This window comes from Nicotiana tabacum, chromosome 6 (assembly GCF_000715075.1).
Source record: "Nicotiana tabacum cultivar K326 chromosome 6, ASM71507v2, whole genome shotgun sequence".
Classification (NCBI taxonomy): domain Eukaryota; kingdom Viridiplantae; phylum Streptophyta; class Magnoliopsida; order Solanales; family Solanaceae; genus Nicotiana; species Nicotiana tabacum.
In genome coordinates this window covers 217,583,419-217,602,534 of record NC_134085.1, presented here as the reverse complement: position 1 = coordinate 217,602,534, position 19,116 = coordinate 217,583,419, and the positions used below count along the sequence as shown (strand labels likewise).

Here is a 19,116-nt window from a genome sequence, read left to right as displayed (position 1 = left end):
AGAATGTGTTGATATTAAATGCTTTAATGTCTTGTACATATATATATATAGGTGATGTGACACCTCTCCTAGGCCAAGTAATTTATCTTTTCTCTCTTCTTTATAAACCTTTTATCCTTATTTTCTTAATTGGAGGTTAATCTTATTTCTAGCGTATTTATTGTATTTTGTTAAATATTAATAAGAAAATATTTAATTTCATCAGCTATAAGAAGTCCTTTGGTTTATTTGTTATTCAAAAACATATTTCAACAATCTCAAGTAATTATTCAAAATCTATATAAAAAAAAATAACTTGGAATACACGTGCAACGCACGTGCAATGTATGTGCCCAAAAAATAGTAAAAGAAATAACAATGAGGAAATAAAATAAATAGTTACCCAACTATAATAAAAATTTTTAAAATCAAACAAAAAATCCTTTTCATTAAACTCACACGCGTAGTCATTAATAAGTACAATTGCCCATATGCTCAAGGCATGTAGCTTTGCTAATTACCCCAATTAATTCATTTTTATTTTGCCCTTAGCCCTTCTTATTTCTTTAGCTTGACTGCAAATCTCCAAACATCAAGTCTGACCTAATCGTACTTAGCTTCAAGAATTGGTTTTTGTAGTCCTTTCTAACAAACTAACAAATTTGGACACCAAATCTAAATTATTTAAGCTAACTAAGTGACTTAATGCTACACCTCAAAACTCGCTTTTATTGAAAATCGAAGAAAAGCTCTTTCGATAGAAATAAAAAAGAAATCACACATGTAACTATTAGTAAGTACAGTGTCTAGGTGCTCAAGGTATGTGGCCTCACGAAAATCTAAAATAAGGAAACTAAATGAGTTAATGTTAAGATTCGTCAAAACTCACGTCTTTATTGAAAATCGAAGAAAAGTCTTTTTCGTTAGAAATAAGAAAGAACTCACACGCGTAGCTATTAACAACTATACTTGTCCGCATGATCAAGGTACGAGGCCTCACTAAGTGACTCCAACTAATTCATTTTCCTTTTGCCCTTCGCCTTTATTACATAAAAAATCAAATAATTTTTTTAAAACCTTTTTCATATAAAAACATTCCTCAATATATGTTTCTTTTAAAAAGATAAAGTGATGGGCTGATTATGAGGGTATTTGTAAACAAACAATTTTTTTAGAAATTATGCAATGTTTTAAGGAATTTTTACCTCCTGTAGCAAAGGTTAACACCGTATTTATTTTAAATAAATACCATTTAAAAAAAATTATATTATATAAATACCTTTTACTGTTTATAGCAAAATATCTAATTTTGGTACCTTCTACCCCTAAGCCACTAAATACGCTATTCAGTTACACTATTTTCTTTCTCTCTCTAATTTGATACATGTCATTCTCTCTTCCAAATAATACCGGATTCATTGACCGACCACCAGTTCTCTTGGCTGGGATTTGGGAACCTCCTCCTCTCCGGCGAAATCCAATTGTACGGCTCTCTCTCTGTCTCCTTTCATCTCCTATATTTTCTATCGGATTTGAACTTGGTTATTTCAATTCCCAAATTCAAAAATGGGGAAAACGATTTGTTAAGCTCAAAGGCAGAGATTTTAAATTATATGGTCTTCACTGGATAATTGCATCTAACTCAGCCAATGATTAGAAATCTCCGAGTAGTTGCCTAAACGGCAAACTGTCTCTGAGGCCAGTCAATGCATTTTGATATGACATCAAACTTTCCTTTGTAAAAATAGTTTGCACAGCTCAACCCACCATCAAGCTACGATGGTACTGCCAGATGTGTCAGAAGCAATGTAGATACGTGGAAACAGTGAGATTCAGGATTTTTGCTCGACGGCGGATTCGTCGGAATTTAGGGTTTGTTCTTGAACAAAGACGACGGATTTTGGGGCTGAGCAACTTGATTTTCTGTTAATATATTTCAATGTATTTTCAACGTATCACGCTGTATTTTGATATATTTCATTGTATTCATTGTTTTTTTTCCATTGTAATTCAATATATCTCGTTGTATTCCATGTATTTCATTGTATTCACTATCTTTTTTTCTCATTGTATTTCAATGTATCCCGTTGTATTCTATGTATTTCATTGTATTCACTGTCTCGCTATATGCCATGAATGTATTCATATGTCTTTTTTTCTCATTGTATTTCAATGTACCCCTTTGTATTCTATCTAGTTCATTGTATTTTGCGATTGAGAATCTTTTTTGTAACTGAAAAATACAAAATTTGTGTGTTATAATTGAGTTTGTTGAGTTATATTAGGAGTCTATTATGTTAATTGATTCACTTTCCGTTTTAAAAATAGTGTAATCCCCTATTTCACGCCGTGAATACAGTCGAATACAATAATCTGTCCAGCTGTAATCCCATGTTTCACTCCATGAATACAGTCGAATACACTCGAATACAACAACTGATTAGCTGGACTTCCCTGATTCACGCCTATTTTTGCTACTGTATTCATGAATACAATAGCTTAAATACATCAAATGCATCTTATAACCACTGAAAAGGTATCTATAATCCGTAATATAGCAAATGATATCTATAGATGGCTAATTACTACTAAAATATAGTACTTTATAAAAATTTCCCATGTTTTAATACATCAAACCAAACAATGAATAAGAAATATGTCAACATAACTAATGCAAGCATAACTAATACCAGCATTACTAATATACCATATTCAACATTATTCTTATGCACCTTACCAAACGACCCCTTAGTTTCATGATTTAGTTTGTAGTTCTTCCTAACAATTTTGGACACCAAATCTAAATTACTTAGGCTAACTAAATGACTTAACGCTACACGTCAAAGCTCGTCTTTATTGAAAATCTAAAAGAAGTGCTTTCGATAAAAATAAGAGAGACTCACACGCGTAGCTCTTAACAAGTACACTTGTCTCCATGGTCAAGGTACGTGTCCTCACTAAAATAGAAATTAAGTAAGGTAACTAATGACTTAACCCTGAGATACACGTCAAAACTCGTCTTTATTTAAAATCTAAAAGAAGTGCTTTCGATAAAAATAAAAAAGACTCACACGCATAACTCTTAACAAGTACACTTGTCTGTATGGTCAAGGTACGCGTCCTCACTAAATCTAAATTAAGTAAGGTAACTAATGACTTAGCCCTGAGATACACGTCAAAACTCATCTTTATTATTGAAGAAAAGTTTTTTCGTTAGAAATAAGGAAGAACTCACACGCATAACTATTAACAAGTACACTTGTCCGCGTACTCTAGTACGTGGCCACACTAAGTGACCCGAATTAATTCATTTTCGTTTCAATCTTCGCCTTTCTTACTTCTTCAGCTGACTGCAAATCTCCAAGCATCAAACCTGGGGCCTGAGCAGACTTAGCTTCTAGATTGAGCTTCAGGTTGCCACCATCATTATGTTGTAGCTTCTCAAAACGTTGAAGGACTAAGGTTCTTACTTCTTATACTAGTTCAACAATTAGTACTCTTTTTATTTCAAACAGATCTAAGTTTATGTTATTTATTCAATTTCTTTGAAGGTTTTTGTTAACTTAAAATTGTATATCAATTTCCATAACGTACAATACCAAAATGAGAAACTTTATATTGTTAATTTAATTTGTTCCTTATTTCTTTTTGGTATTTCTTAAACAGGATATCACGGAGTAGCACAAACAAGCAAGAGAGTCACTGTCAAAATTCAACAGAAAAAGGAAAGAGTTCCTGTTTTTGTTTCCCACATGATTTGATTCTGCCTAATAATTCCAGGATTCCACCCTTTTGGAAAAGTCCCATTGTCTTTTCCTTTCCAAATTAAACTTGCACTTCAACATTACAAGATTCTATAACATCTGCTATTTTTTCAGCATTTTTTGGCATTTAAATCAGCTACTTAAAAAGTTAATAGTCCTTGCTTACACTTAACAGAATTCAACAAACAATTTTAACATATACCTATGGCCTATACTGAAGAAATTACCTCTGCACCAAATACCAAAACAGCCCACATTGCCAATGGTTGCCTTTTGGTTTTCTTCGGGTTCATGGTTTTTGTATGCCTGCTTAAATGCTGCTGCTCTAAACGGGAAGAATTTTCACCAGATTTACCAAGGCAAAGCACAGAAAAGCCTGAACAGCCATCAACTATACCAGCTGATCAACAGGATCATAGTATGGTTGTGATCATGCCTGGGAACCGAACTCCGACCTGCTTAGCAATGCCTGCCATGTCTTCACCCCATCATACTGATGAAGTGTGACTCATTTTTAGATCTTACTTTATCAGTCCCCAGCTAGAATAAAGGAGGAGGATAACAGTAGGTTGACATGTAGTGCAAAACTAGTCAAATTATCACGAGTCCTGACTATACAGAATATTGAGCGACATAATAGTGAGGATATATATATATATATATATATATATATATATATATATATATATCCGAAAAGTTTTTTTTAAATTTTTAGTGTTATTATTATTATTGTTCTGGTTACGACTCAAGAAGGATAAGCACGGTTTTTCTAATCTCATGCTCTTATTTTTTTTCTCTTGTAGATAATTAATAATTAGCACTAAAATCATTAGTCATATCATTTGTCTTTGATTCTCATTGCTATGTTTTTATAACCTGATCATTACTGCCTTCACATTACTGGTACATAAATAACATAATTAATGTGAAAGTAAGACGCTATTTGCGGATTCTGTTCTCCATTTCCTTTACTTTTTCAGAACGAAGTCTATACATTTTGCTTTATAAAATGAGATATTAAATTGCAGGAATTTTCTATTCCTCAACTTGTAAGCACACTGTATGGATTTAAATATACTCTCTAATGGATAAGTTCAACAAAAGTATGAATGAAAACAGTGTAACTAATTAGTACAGTATTTGATAAGACAATAGTAGTCATTAAAGGAACTAGAAAATTCTCAGGGTTAAATAATAGTAAAGAGAATATTAAAATTCTCATAGAACTATATATTAAACGGCATGAGAATATTAGGCACCATAGTTTTTCATACATAGATTCATTATTTGTTTCCAAATAATAGAATCTTTTTTTCCTTTTTAGTGATGCGCATATTTTTCCCTATAGCTATGTTAGTGAATCGGAACCTAATCCGTTAACTTCACCAGAGGCTGATAACAGAATCATTTGAGCAATATGTAACTTTCCAATAAGATATCTTCCCTTTCAATATTTCCAAAAGAAGTATTTTTAAATAATTTAAAATTGAAATTTAAATATGATTCTTCTTTTTTCTGATGACAGTTAAATCTTGCGAGATTGGAGGAATATATCAGGGGCAGAATCATATCATCCAAATAAGTGCAATATCCACAATTAGTTAGTCGTCAAGTGTGTCTATAAAAGCCTTTCATTTACTCCACCTGATTTCATGCAAAACATAAGCAAACATAACACACAAAAACAAAGGCAAGAATGAATACAACAGGAACTTCTGCTGAATATTGGCAATGGAATTCACCAGTTCCATACCTGTATTGTGGTTTTGGAATCGTTTTCGGTACCATCGCTTTTGCATTAATCTATCTCTTTTGCTGTCGCCAAAATTCCAATTCATCAGAGCATTTTATAGACACAGATAATAATGAGGAAAAGAAAAGGCATTCACTACATCCTCTAGATCCAGAGCCTAAAATTGTGGTAGTCTTTTCTGGAAATGATAAAATTTTGTATTTTGCAAAGCCTATTACTTATTCTCCACATGCTGCACAACAAGTCTAGTATAGCAGCTATTCCTCTTTTAGTTCTTTTTTTTTGGTTTTTTGGTTAAAGAATCCTGCTGGCTCGATTAGTAGGTCGACTAAGGGGTAAAACGTTTCCTACCAAGAAGTTCTCCATTGGAGCACAACATCGGGTTGTTTTTTTCTTTCTTTTTCTCCTTGTAACATGTTACTTTCTGATAATTAGCCAATGAGGTGTACAGTTATAAATGGTTTTTTTTTTTATGATATGCCAAATTTCAGTGCACTTTACAACTATGCATGTGATCAATGAATGCATTAATTAAGAGTTCAAGAAATTAGCACAAATTAAGCTGACGCTCTTGAAACAGTTTTCATCGGAAACCGCCTCTCTGCCCTTTCAGGATAGGAGTAAGGTTGCGTACATCCTACCTTTCTGATACCCCACTCGTGAGAATTCACTGAGTGTTGTTGTTGTTTGTTCATGAAACAGTTTTGATCTCTATCAGAGAAACTGTAATTCTGTGATGATAATCAGGGGTGGAGCTATAGAGTGTTGGAGCGAGTTCGGCCAAACCCAATAGCTTTGATTTGAACTATGTATTTGTCTTAAAAACCCCATTAAACATATACTATAAATTATTAATTTAGAACTCAATAACTTAAAACGATTAAAATTCCAAACCCATAAACATGAAATCCTGGCTCCGCCTTCGATGATAATTCCCTACTTCATGGTGGTCGAACCTAAAACCAAGATAATAAAATACAACTATGATAAAGTATATATCAACAACAACTACCCAGTAAAATCTTACAAAATGGGGTCTGGGGAGGGTAACGTGTACACAGACCCTACCCCTACCCCGATAGGGCAGAGAGGCTGTTTCCGATAGACTCGAATGATAAAGGATATATCAAAAGAGTAAATTAGAGAACTAAATAAATTTTCTAATGTGAACGACAAAGATTTGTCATATCTAAGTTTGACTTGAATACATACAAAGAATTATCTTATTATTCGAAATTATACTCTGGCACTCAACACAACATTTAAATGCAAAGGCAAAAAGAAGGGAGAAGTGTCTAATTAGATTGGATCTTTCCAGCCTTGGGAAATTTGTCCTATTATCAAAAAGAATTTAGAAAAGAACATCTTCACTTCATCACATGGAGCCCAAGACAAGTGCAATACAAGGATATGATCTCCCAAAAGGACAAACAGCAAGAATAATACATGGACCTTGCCTGTCTAGCATTTCCTTATAATAAGCCATGCCTTAGGATTACAAAGTGAGGAACAACTAAAAAGTCATTTAAAAGCAAGGCATGTCCCATATATCTTCAATTGGTTAAAACTCTTCTGCTCCTTCCCTTAAAATCTAGGAAAAATGACCCCCACCAATAAGCCTAGAATTCTAACATGAATGCTTACAAAACTGTCATAACTAGTAACTATCTTAAATTCTGGATCTAACTATATTCTATATCATAATTTGACAATGACAGTACTATTATTAGTATATAGTAGTTGTATGACAAAATGGAAAGTAAAAGGTTTTTAGCTTCACAATTACTAATCATGAGTGAAAGATGGTAGGACCATAGGTTGTAGTGGGATGAATAGGAATCTTCCATTCTTAAATAATCGGATTATATTGGCACCTTACGAATGGAGAAACTGTTGTACATGGGATAAGGATAATAATTCCGGGATAGAATTTGAGATTAACTTTATTTTATTTTTGATTTGGGGTATTAGTTAATCCTGAGACAACTTTTACTCTAAGGGCTCGTTTGGTGTGAGGAATAAGGGATAATTAATCCCGGGATTAAATTTGAGATGAGTTTATCCCACATTTGGTTGAAATAAAATTGCGGTATAACTAATCTCGGTATTAGTTATCTCAAAATTATAGTATTATTTTTATCCCTATATATGAAAGGGTGGGATAACTAATCCTGGGATAACTTATTTCCAAGTGATAGATTAATTATCTCATATAAAAGGCGGGATAACTAATCCCGTGTGATATCTCACCCCATGGGATATCCCACCATTGTACCAAACGACCCTTTAGTATGCCCTACACGATGTGAATCTGGATTAGTCCGGCTATTAAATTTCGAATACCAAATGTTTAAAAGGTTGTAGGGGAACAATGGGTATATCTCGTATACTTATATATATACTATCCAGAAAAACAGGGGGAAAAAGCAATAATAAAAGATGAACTTAACTGCTTGAGAAGACTACTACTACAAGACAACTCCAGTTGGCTTACCTTCATTTTTTCACAGAAGAAAAAGCTGCATAATTTATTTACTCCCAACCTCTTGTTTTTATTTGACATGACACAGAAATCAAGTAGTGGAAAATAAATGAGAGAGGTCCTTTTCTAGCTAGCCTCATTAAGAACAAAAAGTAGTAAGCAGTAGTAGTATATATTTTTAAGAGTATATAGCATATAGGCTGTGCACAACTTCTCTTCTGCATATTGCATTCAAAGCGCGCAGCTGAGGCACGTTCAGAATACAGAGAGAAGTAAAGATATGCATTTTCGAACCTAAGTGATAGAGCAAACCAAATACTGTCCTTTGGTATTTACTCAAGGGTCGTATTTTGTGCCTTTTGTAAAAAAAATCAAGTTTCTCTATCATCTTTGACAGCTTCTACCTGTCCCTCTGTCAATGTAAAGTTATGGCGATGTACATATCCAGGTGGTGAAATTTAATCCAAGATTTTCAAAACAAATAAAGGAGAATATAGAGAAATAAATATCGGGTTTTGGGGTTGCTTTCAGAAGTACTATAAGTTTGGGCATATTTGTTCTTTGTGCGTGAGAGAGCTGTATTGGTCCAGAGCAGAAAAGAAACGCATATAGGTGTTTTGATTCAGCTTTCTTTTGCCTATTAACATATAACCAAACTCCACTTTTCTGTCTTTTACATCATTTCAATATTAATTCTGCTCTTTTAGAGTGGCGTATAATGAAGCCAGCTTCTCAAACTTTTAATGAGGAGGAAGAATGTCACAGCAGTGAATCTGGCTGGACAATGTACATTGGATCTCCTTCGAATGGTACTGAAGATGATAAGCTGAACGTAGTGGATTTTGTGGAAGAAGATGATGTAAGAGATCAAAAGAATGAAAGAAATCAAGAAGAAGAAGATGATGACACTGATGATTCTATGGCGTCTGATGCCTCTTCTGGTCCAAGTCATATCTTTGTTAGAAATGCAAAGATTACTACTGGTGCTCGTTATGTGAATCCAAAGGAAAAGGGTAATAATGGAAAAGGTTGCTCTAACAACAAAGCCAACACAAAGAATGGTATTAAGAATCAAGACAAGGGAGAGTCTGTGTTTTCTGCAAAAGGAGCTAAAGTTCCCTCCAATGGTGGAAAGGTAAGGAAAAGTATTTGGAAGGGCAAAGGAAAATAATACTGTAAAAATTACTAGCGTACTATATTTCCTCTCTTGTTATGTTACTACTATTAATTTATATCTCTTGTGTTAGTAATTATTAGTGCATGTTAAACTTTGACTAAGGATGTTTTGCGATTAGAAATGAATCAATTTTTTGTTCGAGACAAAAAATGAATGTAAGAGGGTCTCAATTTGATACATCAAATGTAAGAGGGTCCATTATCAAGACATGTATTCAGTTATATAGCAGCTTCATAAATCTCCTAATACGTGTCATGCCTAAGTACTAACAAAAAAAATGTCATGTCTAAGTACTAACAAAAAAAACATGTGACTAGTATTTTTTGGTTCATGCACTATTTGATACCTTTCTTTAATTTGGAGTCCCGACTAATTCGGATTCGCTTTCGTTCCTAAGGCTCGAATTCGAGACATCTGCATGCCTAATACTTAATTAAAACTAATCAATGCCAAGAAAATGAAGCATCAATATTTAGACACGTACGGTAATGTTTCTTATATGGTACACCGTTATTTGATCAACTAGAATTATTATGCTTTATTGGGACAAGTTCACCTAGGCAGTAAGGGACCAGTAACTAATAAGGCAACCACCTGCATAATAACTTGTACATTCTTCAATAATTCTCCCAAAGTATATCCGCTGATCTCTATAAAACATGTTCTGAACAATTATCTTTATGTCATAAGTTTAATGGTATATGCACGTACCACAAATAAGACTAAAGTATAAACATTAACAATGCCTCTAATTGCTTTATTGGAGAGGTTGCATCGGTTGCTGAACTGCTCAAACAAAGGAAACTGCTAAAAATAATACTTTGTCAGAATTTTCATCACATAACTTAAGTGATGAATAAAGTATATATATATCAAAAATTTTAATCAGTCCAACAGACACAAGATCCGCGAAAGGTCTTCCTTAATAAACTAAAGTATATGGGAGTACATGAAATTCTAGTCACTGGCGCATGCAAAATAAAGAGCAGCAAGTCAATGAAATATATAGCCACATGGCTACATATATACTGTAGTATATTATTCTTATTTAGTTGGCAGAAAAAGCATTATATAATCCTCTCTATACACAAAGTATATGTGAAACATGAATATAGGAGTGGTTCAGAGTACACGTCATGTACCGTGGCGAAACCAGAAATTTTTTCAATGGTGTTCAAACTTGAAATAAGTAAAAAAAATTCCGACAAAGGGTGTTCAATATATATATTATATACCTCTAAATTAAAACCTAATATTTTATCTAGTGTAATTTTTCGACAACAGGACCATTCTTACAGGAGTGTAGCTTCGTTTATAGCAAGTTTGAGGTGTATTAGGTTGTTTTTTATAGATCAATTGCTTTTAACTCGAAAGAAAAAGTATATATACAAATTATATATATATATATATTTATATAATAAGATTACATTCATTCTGAAGACTTCCGAGAAAAATATTAAAGGGAGAAGGTGTTGGGAAGTTGAGAGAGTGAGACGGTGAGTGCAGGAATACACATGGGGATTTTTAGCAGGTACAACAAATTAACGTCGTCCCGCATGCGTCTGATTTGAAATGTAAAAATTAAATGTAAAGAGCTTTTCAATTGAACGTTACATTTCAAACGATTCCCAACGGAGCCCCCCAACCTGTCAACAGACTGGATAACGTGTGTGTCATTTGTGTACGTGGCCAAAGGAAGAAACAATTAACGTACTCACTTCTTTGTTTTTCCAAACATGATGTTTCTGTTGGCTTTCGCTCTCTTTTTTTATTTTTGGTTTCCCACTCGCTATTCGGTATTTGCATTGGAGCCCAATTATATTTGAATTCGCGTCGCATACGGCCCCATTCGGGAAGCGCTCCCTACAAAGAATTTTTCTATACTCAGGGTTCGAACCCGAAATGTCTGATTAAGGGAGGAACAGTGTCATCCACTGCACCATATCACGTGGCTTTCGCTCTCTAGCTTTCTATTTGGTAGTTTATACGTACATTGTATGTAGCTGTTTCTTTTACAAAAATTTATTATTATCCTCTTTTTAGACGGTTTTTATAAATAAAATTGCCAAAGGAACCATCCTATACTCTTCCAAACGCATAATAATACGTGTCACGATGACAAGAAGTTAAGCTGGCAATATACTTCCCCTCACATGTTATAAGAGTCCGTAGTTTTAAATCATGCAAAAAAAAAGTAAAAACTTAATACTAATACAATATTTAAAAAAATACAAGTTTTATGCAACGATAATGTCTACCATTAGGTTTAGTTGGGGTCAGGGGCGGATTTAGAGGGGCGGAAGGGATTCATGCGAACCCCCTTCATCGAAAAATTACATTGTATATATAAGACAAAATCTGTTTGTTATCTCTATATATTATGTTTTGAATTCTCTTGTACAACCCAAAATCATCGCTTAGTGGTCAAGGAGTTTCAAAAATTTTGTAAGGTTATTAGTTCAATTCCCACTAGTTACAATATTTTTTAACTTTTATTTTTTTGAATTTCTTTAATGGAAATCTTGGCTCCGCCACTGGTTGGGGTTGGTGACTTTTTATAGCAAGCATGACAATAACCTATAAAATAGAGTAATACTTATTATGCTATGATTAGTTAAATAGTATTGGAATTGTAAAAAATATTATTACTCTCAACTATTTATGTGTCACATTATTAATGAACTCAAAATCCTCCTTCCCACTCACATTTTATAAGCATGGCGGCTTGACCATATATGTTGCACCTACAGTCGGCCTTGAAAGACGATTGACCTTTTAAAATTCACAATATAGGAAAAACTATACATGTTTCTCAAAGATATATACCAACTATAGTCAACTACCAATGGACAATGCAACTCTTGATGAAGAAAAAAAGACAAAAGGTTATTAAGGTTAAATCAACAACAACAATCCAGTAGAATCCCACTAGTGAGGTTTGGGGAGAATAGAGTGTGTGCAGACCTTACCCTTATCCCGGAGGGATAAAAAGGATATTTCCGAGAAACCCTCGACTCAGAGACAAAAGATCCGTAACAACAACAAAAGCCAGAAATTTAAGGTTAAATCAACGTGGAAAGGAAAGGGGCAAAAAATGAAGTCACTGCTAATTAAGCCGCGTGTATTATATATCGAGAATTGTAGTAAGTTAATTTGATCTAGTTAGGTTGTTGTTTGACCAAAAAGTATTAAGCCTTTTAGTTAAACTAATTAGATGAGAAGATAGAGGGTAAATCCTAGTTAAACATAATAAATCCTAGATCTGAAATTGGTTGATACAAATAATGTATAATTGCATTTTAACCAATTTAATGCATAGGGGGTGTTAAATGGTACTGTTATGAGTGTGTGGGAGAATAATGATAAGCCATAAATATATTAACTAGCAATAAATGTAAATAGAGGGAATTATTCACCCAAATATTGAGTGAGGTGGATGATTCTACCTCTGACAATGATGTAAGGTAAACAAACCCGGGAATATAGGAAGCTTTCTCGGATCTAATGCGAGACAGTGGGATGAATCAACAAATCGAATCTTTATGTAAAGACAATATTTGTAATTTACTTGAGAGTCAACTTTTCATGAGAAAATTTATCTTATAGAATATTATATTTCTTTTGCCTTCTTTCTCCTACTATTTATGTGGGATATTCCCAAAAACCCTAAAAAAGTACAATAGAAGGAAATATTCAATGGAATATTCTTATTGAAAGTTCCAAAGCTATACTAGTTGTTACTTCTTTTCCTACCGTTCAACCTCGGTTATAATGGCTTACTCAACGACTCATTATTGTCAACCCCTGGTCGACCTCGACCTATTCGCTCATGATGAGCCACGGTTCTCACACTTGATCACTTCTTGATGCCGAATTTTCTTTAGTCGGATTTTGACACATACATTTGCTACTTTGTAAAATAGTCGTAGTATTATTTAGACGTAATTGTTTGAAATTGAGGCGTAATCGGAAGTGATAGTATTATTATTTAGAGTTAGAAACGACAAAGAGCAGAATATCTGCTAAAAAAAATAAGAAGGTGCAGTAACAATCAGACCAGCGTAGAAGAGGACCTGCACCATATGCAGTCAGCAGCGAAACTCAATTAATTATAAATGCCAGAAGAACCTGGAAAGGAGCAGTGACTGCAACACTCCATGTCATGGGACAGATCTTAATTGTTCATTCACTCACAACTCAACAGTATTATTGGACAAAAACTAGGAAAGGGCCGCCGATCGAGTACTTTCCTACTTGCCTTGCATGTGAGCTTACTTTGTTCATATATCATTATGCTGGATGTTGGCCGGCTCTTTGACGAGAGATGGATCTAGAATTTAAATTTGACGGTTTCATCCTTTAAGTTCATGCTGTTGAACTGATTTTTGAAATTATGAATTTAAAATTTAATATTTTTTAAAAAATTATGATTTTTTACATGTATATCTATATTTCATATTAAAAATATTCGGTTCAGTTGAATCTGTTAATTATATGGTGCATTCGCCACCGGCTATTTATAGTCTTTTTCCTAGTCTCTTTTCTCATCACATTATTATTCATTGGCTCAGAGTTAGTGGATAGTGGGGGAGAGTGGCACTGGGGTTGGCAGGGGACACAGATTGTGAAACCCCGTTTGGGCATTATGAGCTATTGGAATCCATGTTCCCTGTTGAGAATGACTTCACCTATTTGTGTCACAACATCCCTTGTGTCTACTGTACCCACCTCGGACCCGTTCCAACGGTTCATGGTTCTTCTTGGCAACGATTTGGAAGTTAGCACTCATTAATTATCAATATCTTTCAAACCTTAATTTGTTATTCATCTTGCTTTCATTTTATTAATTTTCTCTAGTTTTTTTTTTTCATGGACCACTAATTGTGAGTGTATTATCTTGAGTGTGATTGTATATCATTAATTTCCTCTAAAGCTCAATTATTCTTGTAAGACCCTTTGAAATAGGAAAGTGTAATGTGTTAGAATAAAATCACAAAAAAAAAAAAAAAACTCAAAATAAAATAAAACAATAGAACGAAGCTTAAGGCATATGAATAATTTAATGGCACGTTAGGGGAAATTAACTTGGGTTGCGGCTCAAATCTTATATGCGCGAGCCTAATTCTTTTTACTTGTTTTTTACAACCCAATCCAATATACAATAAAGAACAAACTGATCTCTTTTAAGATGCGCACTATTTTTCGACAATCCACTATATCTCTCAAAATTGATATACTTAAACATTAAGAAAGAAAATATATGTGTTTGATAAAAAAAAAAGTATGAAACCTTTTTTGTTAAACTAATTAAATAAGAAGATGGAGGGTAAATTCTAATTAAAGATAATTAATCCTAGATCCGAGATTAATAATATGAATAGAAAAATAGAGCTGAGTATGAATGCTGACGGTGATTATGGCCAGACTTAAGAGTATAAAGAAAGATGCATTAAATAATATTAAATGACAATAAAATGCTAATAAAGGAAAAGATTCACTCAATCTTGAGTGAGACGGATCCTCTTCCATTTGATAAAGATGAATGATAAACAAAGACAAGAACCTTAGGACCCTTTTTGGATCTCATGAAGGTCTGGGATCACCGATCCCCTAATCTCTTTAGAGAGGAGTGTTTACATATTTTCTAGAGAGAGAGCTCCCCCTTTTTGGGAAGTCCTCTCTTCCTATTTGTAAGGGGTATCCATAGAAAATCCTAAAAAGGTACAATTAGAGGGAATATTCAGTAGAATATTCTGAATATTCCCTTTGAGAATTCCTAAGCAAACTAGTTGTTTCATCGCTGCCCGACCTCGGCCTTATTCATGGATGTCCGTCCTCGGACTATCCGACATCGGCCTTATTGATGATTGTCCGACCTCGGCCTTATTGATGACTACCCGACCTCGGCCTTATTGATGATCATTCGATCTTGGACTGCCTGACCTCGACCTTATTGATGACCGTCCGATCTCGGCCTTATGTCTCCGCGTGCCGAATTTCTCTGATCTAATTTTGACCCATACAGTGTTACAACCCATATCCATACGCGTTAGTTCATTCCATATACTAGTTAACATAAATTCAAGAAGGAATTACCTTTGAGATGATAAGAAGTTAATTCTATTGGTCTTAAGTGATACAAGGGTGATTAACAAGTATTAGAAGTTAAACGAATCAAGGATGTTGTAACTCGTATTTTCAGGTAAACCTAGAGGTTCTTAATACACTCAAGGTCATGTATTAAAGTGTTTGAATCATATAATATCTGTATCATAAGTCTTGAAGTCAAACGAGTTATGAAACAAAAGTCGACAAACGTTGTCGCAACTTAGGTTCATAATTTTACTTAAACATTAGGTTAAATATTTCTACATTTTTCTCCTAATTTACAAGGAATTACGGGGTGATCTACCCACCAAATTAAAGATCTATGAGTCTAGTTTCCAACGCATTAAACCGTTTATCAATACGATCTCGGAGTATAGAGATATTCATATTTTCGCAAGCCTGCGCAGATTGGTAGATGACAAGTAGGTACATCACCTACTTGCCAAAATGATAGGACAAAATTAAAAGCCCTAAGTCGGCCAAGAGAGGACTTTTAAGGGGTTATGAACTCCGTTATTTCATCCATTTTTCAGACCCTCAAAACCAAAGTTAACCCCTGCAACTCCTCCCCAAAAATCCCACACAAACCGTAATCGATTTTCCTTCTCTTTCAAGTTCTATTTGAAGGTAAAACCTAGAGTTTGAAGAACCAAGGGAAGGGTTGAGTTATCCAACAAGTAAGGTAAGTTACTGCCATCTTTCATACATTTTTCTCTGCTATGAATTCATGGTAATACGTTCTATACATGTAAGAACTCACGGGACGGTGATCGGAAGCCGTGAGTTCGAGTTATTCACTTGTAGCGGACTGTTTTGTGTTGCTATTGGGCTGCATATTTTACTACTATTTTGTGGAGTTTTGGATGTGGAAGTGTGCGGAGAAATACCATATATATGTAGGGTTGTGGGCTGATAGTTATTCATAACATTTCCGGGTCGTTTGACACGACTACGGTGGTGGTCGTATGTATGTTGTAATTAGGTTGTGCGTGGACTATTTTGGGAGGCTCAATATGTTTATTATTGATGTTGTTTGGGATGTTTGGTGATTGTTTGGAATGTTGTGAAGTCATATATATAGGGGAGGTGTTGTCCGTTTCAACGTAAAATAAGTTGTGGTCGATACATAATAGTTATGACGCTTAAATGATAATGATAGTATCGTTTCTCTTATTGTAGACTAAGGAGTTGTGACAATTGCATAGCTTGTGATTGGGGAAGTATATACAAGGTATGTGAGGCTATCCCTTTTCTTCTTTTGCACGACTCCGATTGTACATAATGTAATGAACGAGCTTCCAAAGATACTCTACTCTTAGAAGCTAGCAGTACTTACATTGCTTTCCCTCTTATGGAACGATTGATGTTAATGTTGCTTCTCTTATTCTTATGTTATCAATGTTGCTGGTACTTCCTGATTCTTATAAGGTTTGTAATGAAGAGTTGGTCCTAATAACGTGTACAGAGGATACCGACCTTACGTCACTCCGAAAGGTTTAGAATGTGATTCCATGAGTCGAGCATGCATTATATATATATATATATATATATCTATTTTACTCTACCGAGCCGCGCAATAGTCCGCTGGGTACGACACCTATTATGCAACCAATGATCAGTTGGGTTTTACCGAGCTCCACGTGGTCGGGTACGATTCTACCGAGCCTTATGATGGTCGGGTACGTTTTTACCAAGCCTATTATGGCTGGGTACAATATGATGATGATGATGCCCACAGAGGCGTATGTTTTAAAAGTTTATGTATACATACATATGTATCATGCATTTCATGTCAGTAGCCCTCAGAGGTACTCAGATGTTCCAGGTTGTATATTCTCTATCCCTGCTTACATTACTGTTCATATTTATGGTTCCCTGCCTTACATACTTAGTACTTTATTCGTACTGACGTCCTTTTATTTGTGGACGCTGCATGTCGGTGCTACAGGCCCTAATAGACAGGCAGGTGCAGCTCCCCCACCACAGTAGGTTGTCCAGTTCAGTAGTGATTGGCGAGATCCCTTCTCCGGACTTGCCGTGGTCTTGGTATGCATTTTTGTTATAGACATTATGGGTATGTCGGGGCCCTGTTCCGGCTATGTTGCAGTACTTATGTTCCTATAAAGGCTCATAGACAAGTGTCGACTCATGTATAGTTTGGTATGCCTTGTCGGCTGGTTTTTGTTGTATAGTCTTTTATGGTAGCGTGGTAGCTCGTACCTTATATGTAGTTTCTTGATTGTCTGGTCATCTCCTGCTATGTATGTTCATGCCATCATATTTTATTGCTGGTTGTCCATGATCCAGGTCTACCATTTATATTGATCTCGTCAACCCTAAAAGATAATAAAAAAGGTTAGATAAAATGTATGTTGGTGCTCGGCAAGTATGGTCGGGTGCTAGTCATGGCCCTCCAGTTTGGGTCGTGACAAACTTGGTATCGGAGCAAATCTATCCTAGGGATTGTCTATGAGCCGTGTCTAGTAGAGTCTTGATTATGGATGTGTAGCGCGCCACATTTATAATCAGGAGGCTACATGACATCTAGGGTTGTTACTTTCTTCCTGAATCTAGATCGTGCGTAGAGTTGAGTCGTAAGTGTTTGTCTCTAATATTCACCTTGTTTTCTTTCAGCGATGCCTTCGACTAGGAAGTAAATAATTAGTAAACGGCTTGATATAGCTGCGGGAGAGGGTACCAGTCAGGTGCCCCAAGCCAGAGCAGGCCAAAGTGAGGCTCAGAGTGAGATGTCGTCTCATACCTCAGCTACTCCGTCTCCTCCTGAGGATATTAGGAGGCACCCAACACCTCTAGTTCCTCCGTCTGGCGCTACAGACTAGGATATGCGGAGTGCTTTGCAGTTATCAACTAGCTTGGTAGCTGCTCAGGCTTAGAGGCAGAATACAGGTGCTGATGAGAAACCAGTTAGTACGAGAGTTCGTGATTTTATTAATATAGACCCTCCAGTGTTACCGGATCAGACCCCAAGAAGGACCCGCAGACTTTTATTGACCAGGTTCATCGTACATTTCGGGTTATGCATGTTAGTGATACAGAGGCAGTAGAGTTGGCTTCTTATCGGCTACGGGATTTAGCGGTTCTCTGGTATGATAGTTGGGAGAGATCCAGGGGTTCGAACGCTCCTCCAGCTGTGTGGAAGGAATTTTCTGAGGCCTTTCTTCGTCACTACTTGCCAGTTGAGATACGACGAGCTAGAGCTGATAAGTTCTTGAACCTTAGACAAGGTAATATGAGTGTGCGAGAGTACAGTATGCAGTTCGATTCTTTAGCAAGGTATGCTCCCCATATGGTGGCCGAGATGAGTGATAGGGTGCATTTGTTCGTGAACGGATTGGGACCACATCTGATAAATGAGTGCACGACAGCCTCCTTGGTGGAGGGCATGGATATTTCCCGTATTTAGGCTTATGCCCAGACCTTAGAGGATCGTAAGCGCCAGCAGAGGGCAGATAGGGAGTAGGATAGGGGCCAGCATAAGAGGGCGAGATTTGTAAGGTATTCTAATGACTTCAGAGGCAGCTTCAGGCCCCAGTCTTCGAGGAGTTCGGCACCACCTATAGCTAGTGCTCCCCCATAGTTTCAGAGGCCTTAATATGATCGATTTACCCATTCTGGTCCAGGTCAGAGTTCGCAGGCATCAGGCTCGCAACATCACAGGGATACTAGTCAGACGAGACCCACAACACCACGTTGTGATCAGTGCGGCAAGGCCCACTTTGGACTGTGCCATAGAGGTTCTGATGCATGTTATTCTTGCGGACAGCCTGGCCATATGATGCGGGATTGTCCTAACAGGGGAGGTGATGGTATGGCTTAGCCGACTGGATCTGTG

General features: G+C 35.7%; 1 protein-coding gene and 1 long non-coding RNA gene across 2 annotated transcripts; both read left to right on the top strand.

Moving 5' to 3' along the window:
- The first annotated feature begins 3,118 nt into the window (after positions 1–3,118).
- On the top strand, positions 3,119–3,779 carry LOC107798950 (uncharacterized). Its single transcript, XR_001651035.2, has 2 exons — positions 3,119–3,441; positions 3,646–3,779. It is a non-coding gene; the product is annotated as an uncharacterized LOC107798950 (long non-coding RNA).
- Positions 3,780–8,025: 4,246 nt separating this feature from the next.
- On the top strand, positions 8,026–9,360 carry LOC107798949 (uncharacterized). The gene has a single exon (XM_016621979.2). It carries the CDS (start codon positions 8,697–8,699, stop codon positions 9,147–9,149), a length of 453 nt encoding a protein of 150 aa, XP_016477465.1. The 5' UTR covers positions 8,026–8,696; the 3' UTR covers positions 9,150–9,360.
- Positions 9,361–19,116: the final 9,756 nt, after the last annotated feature.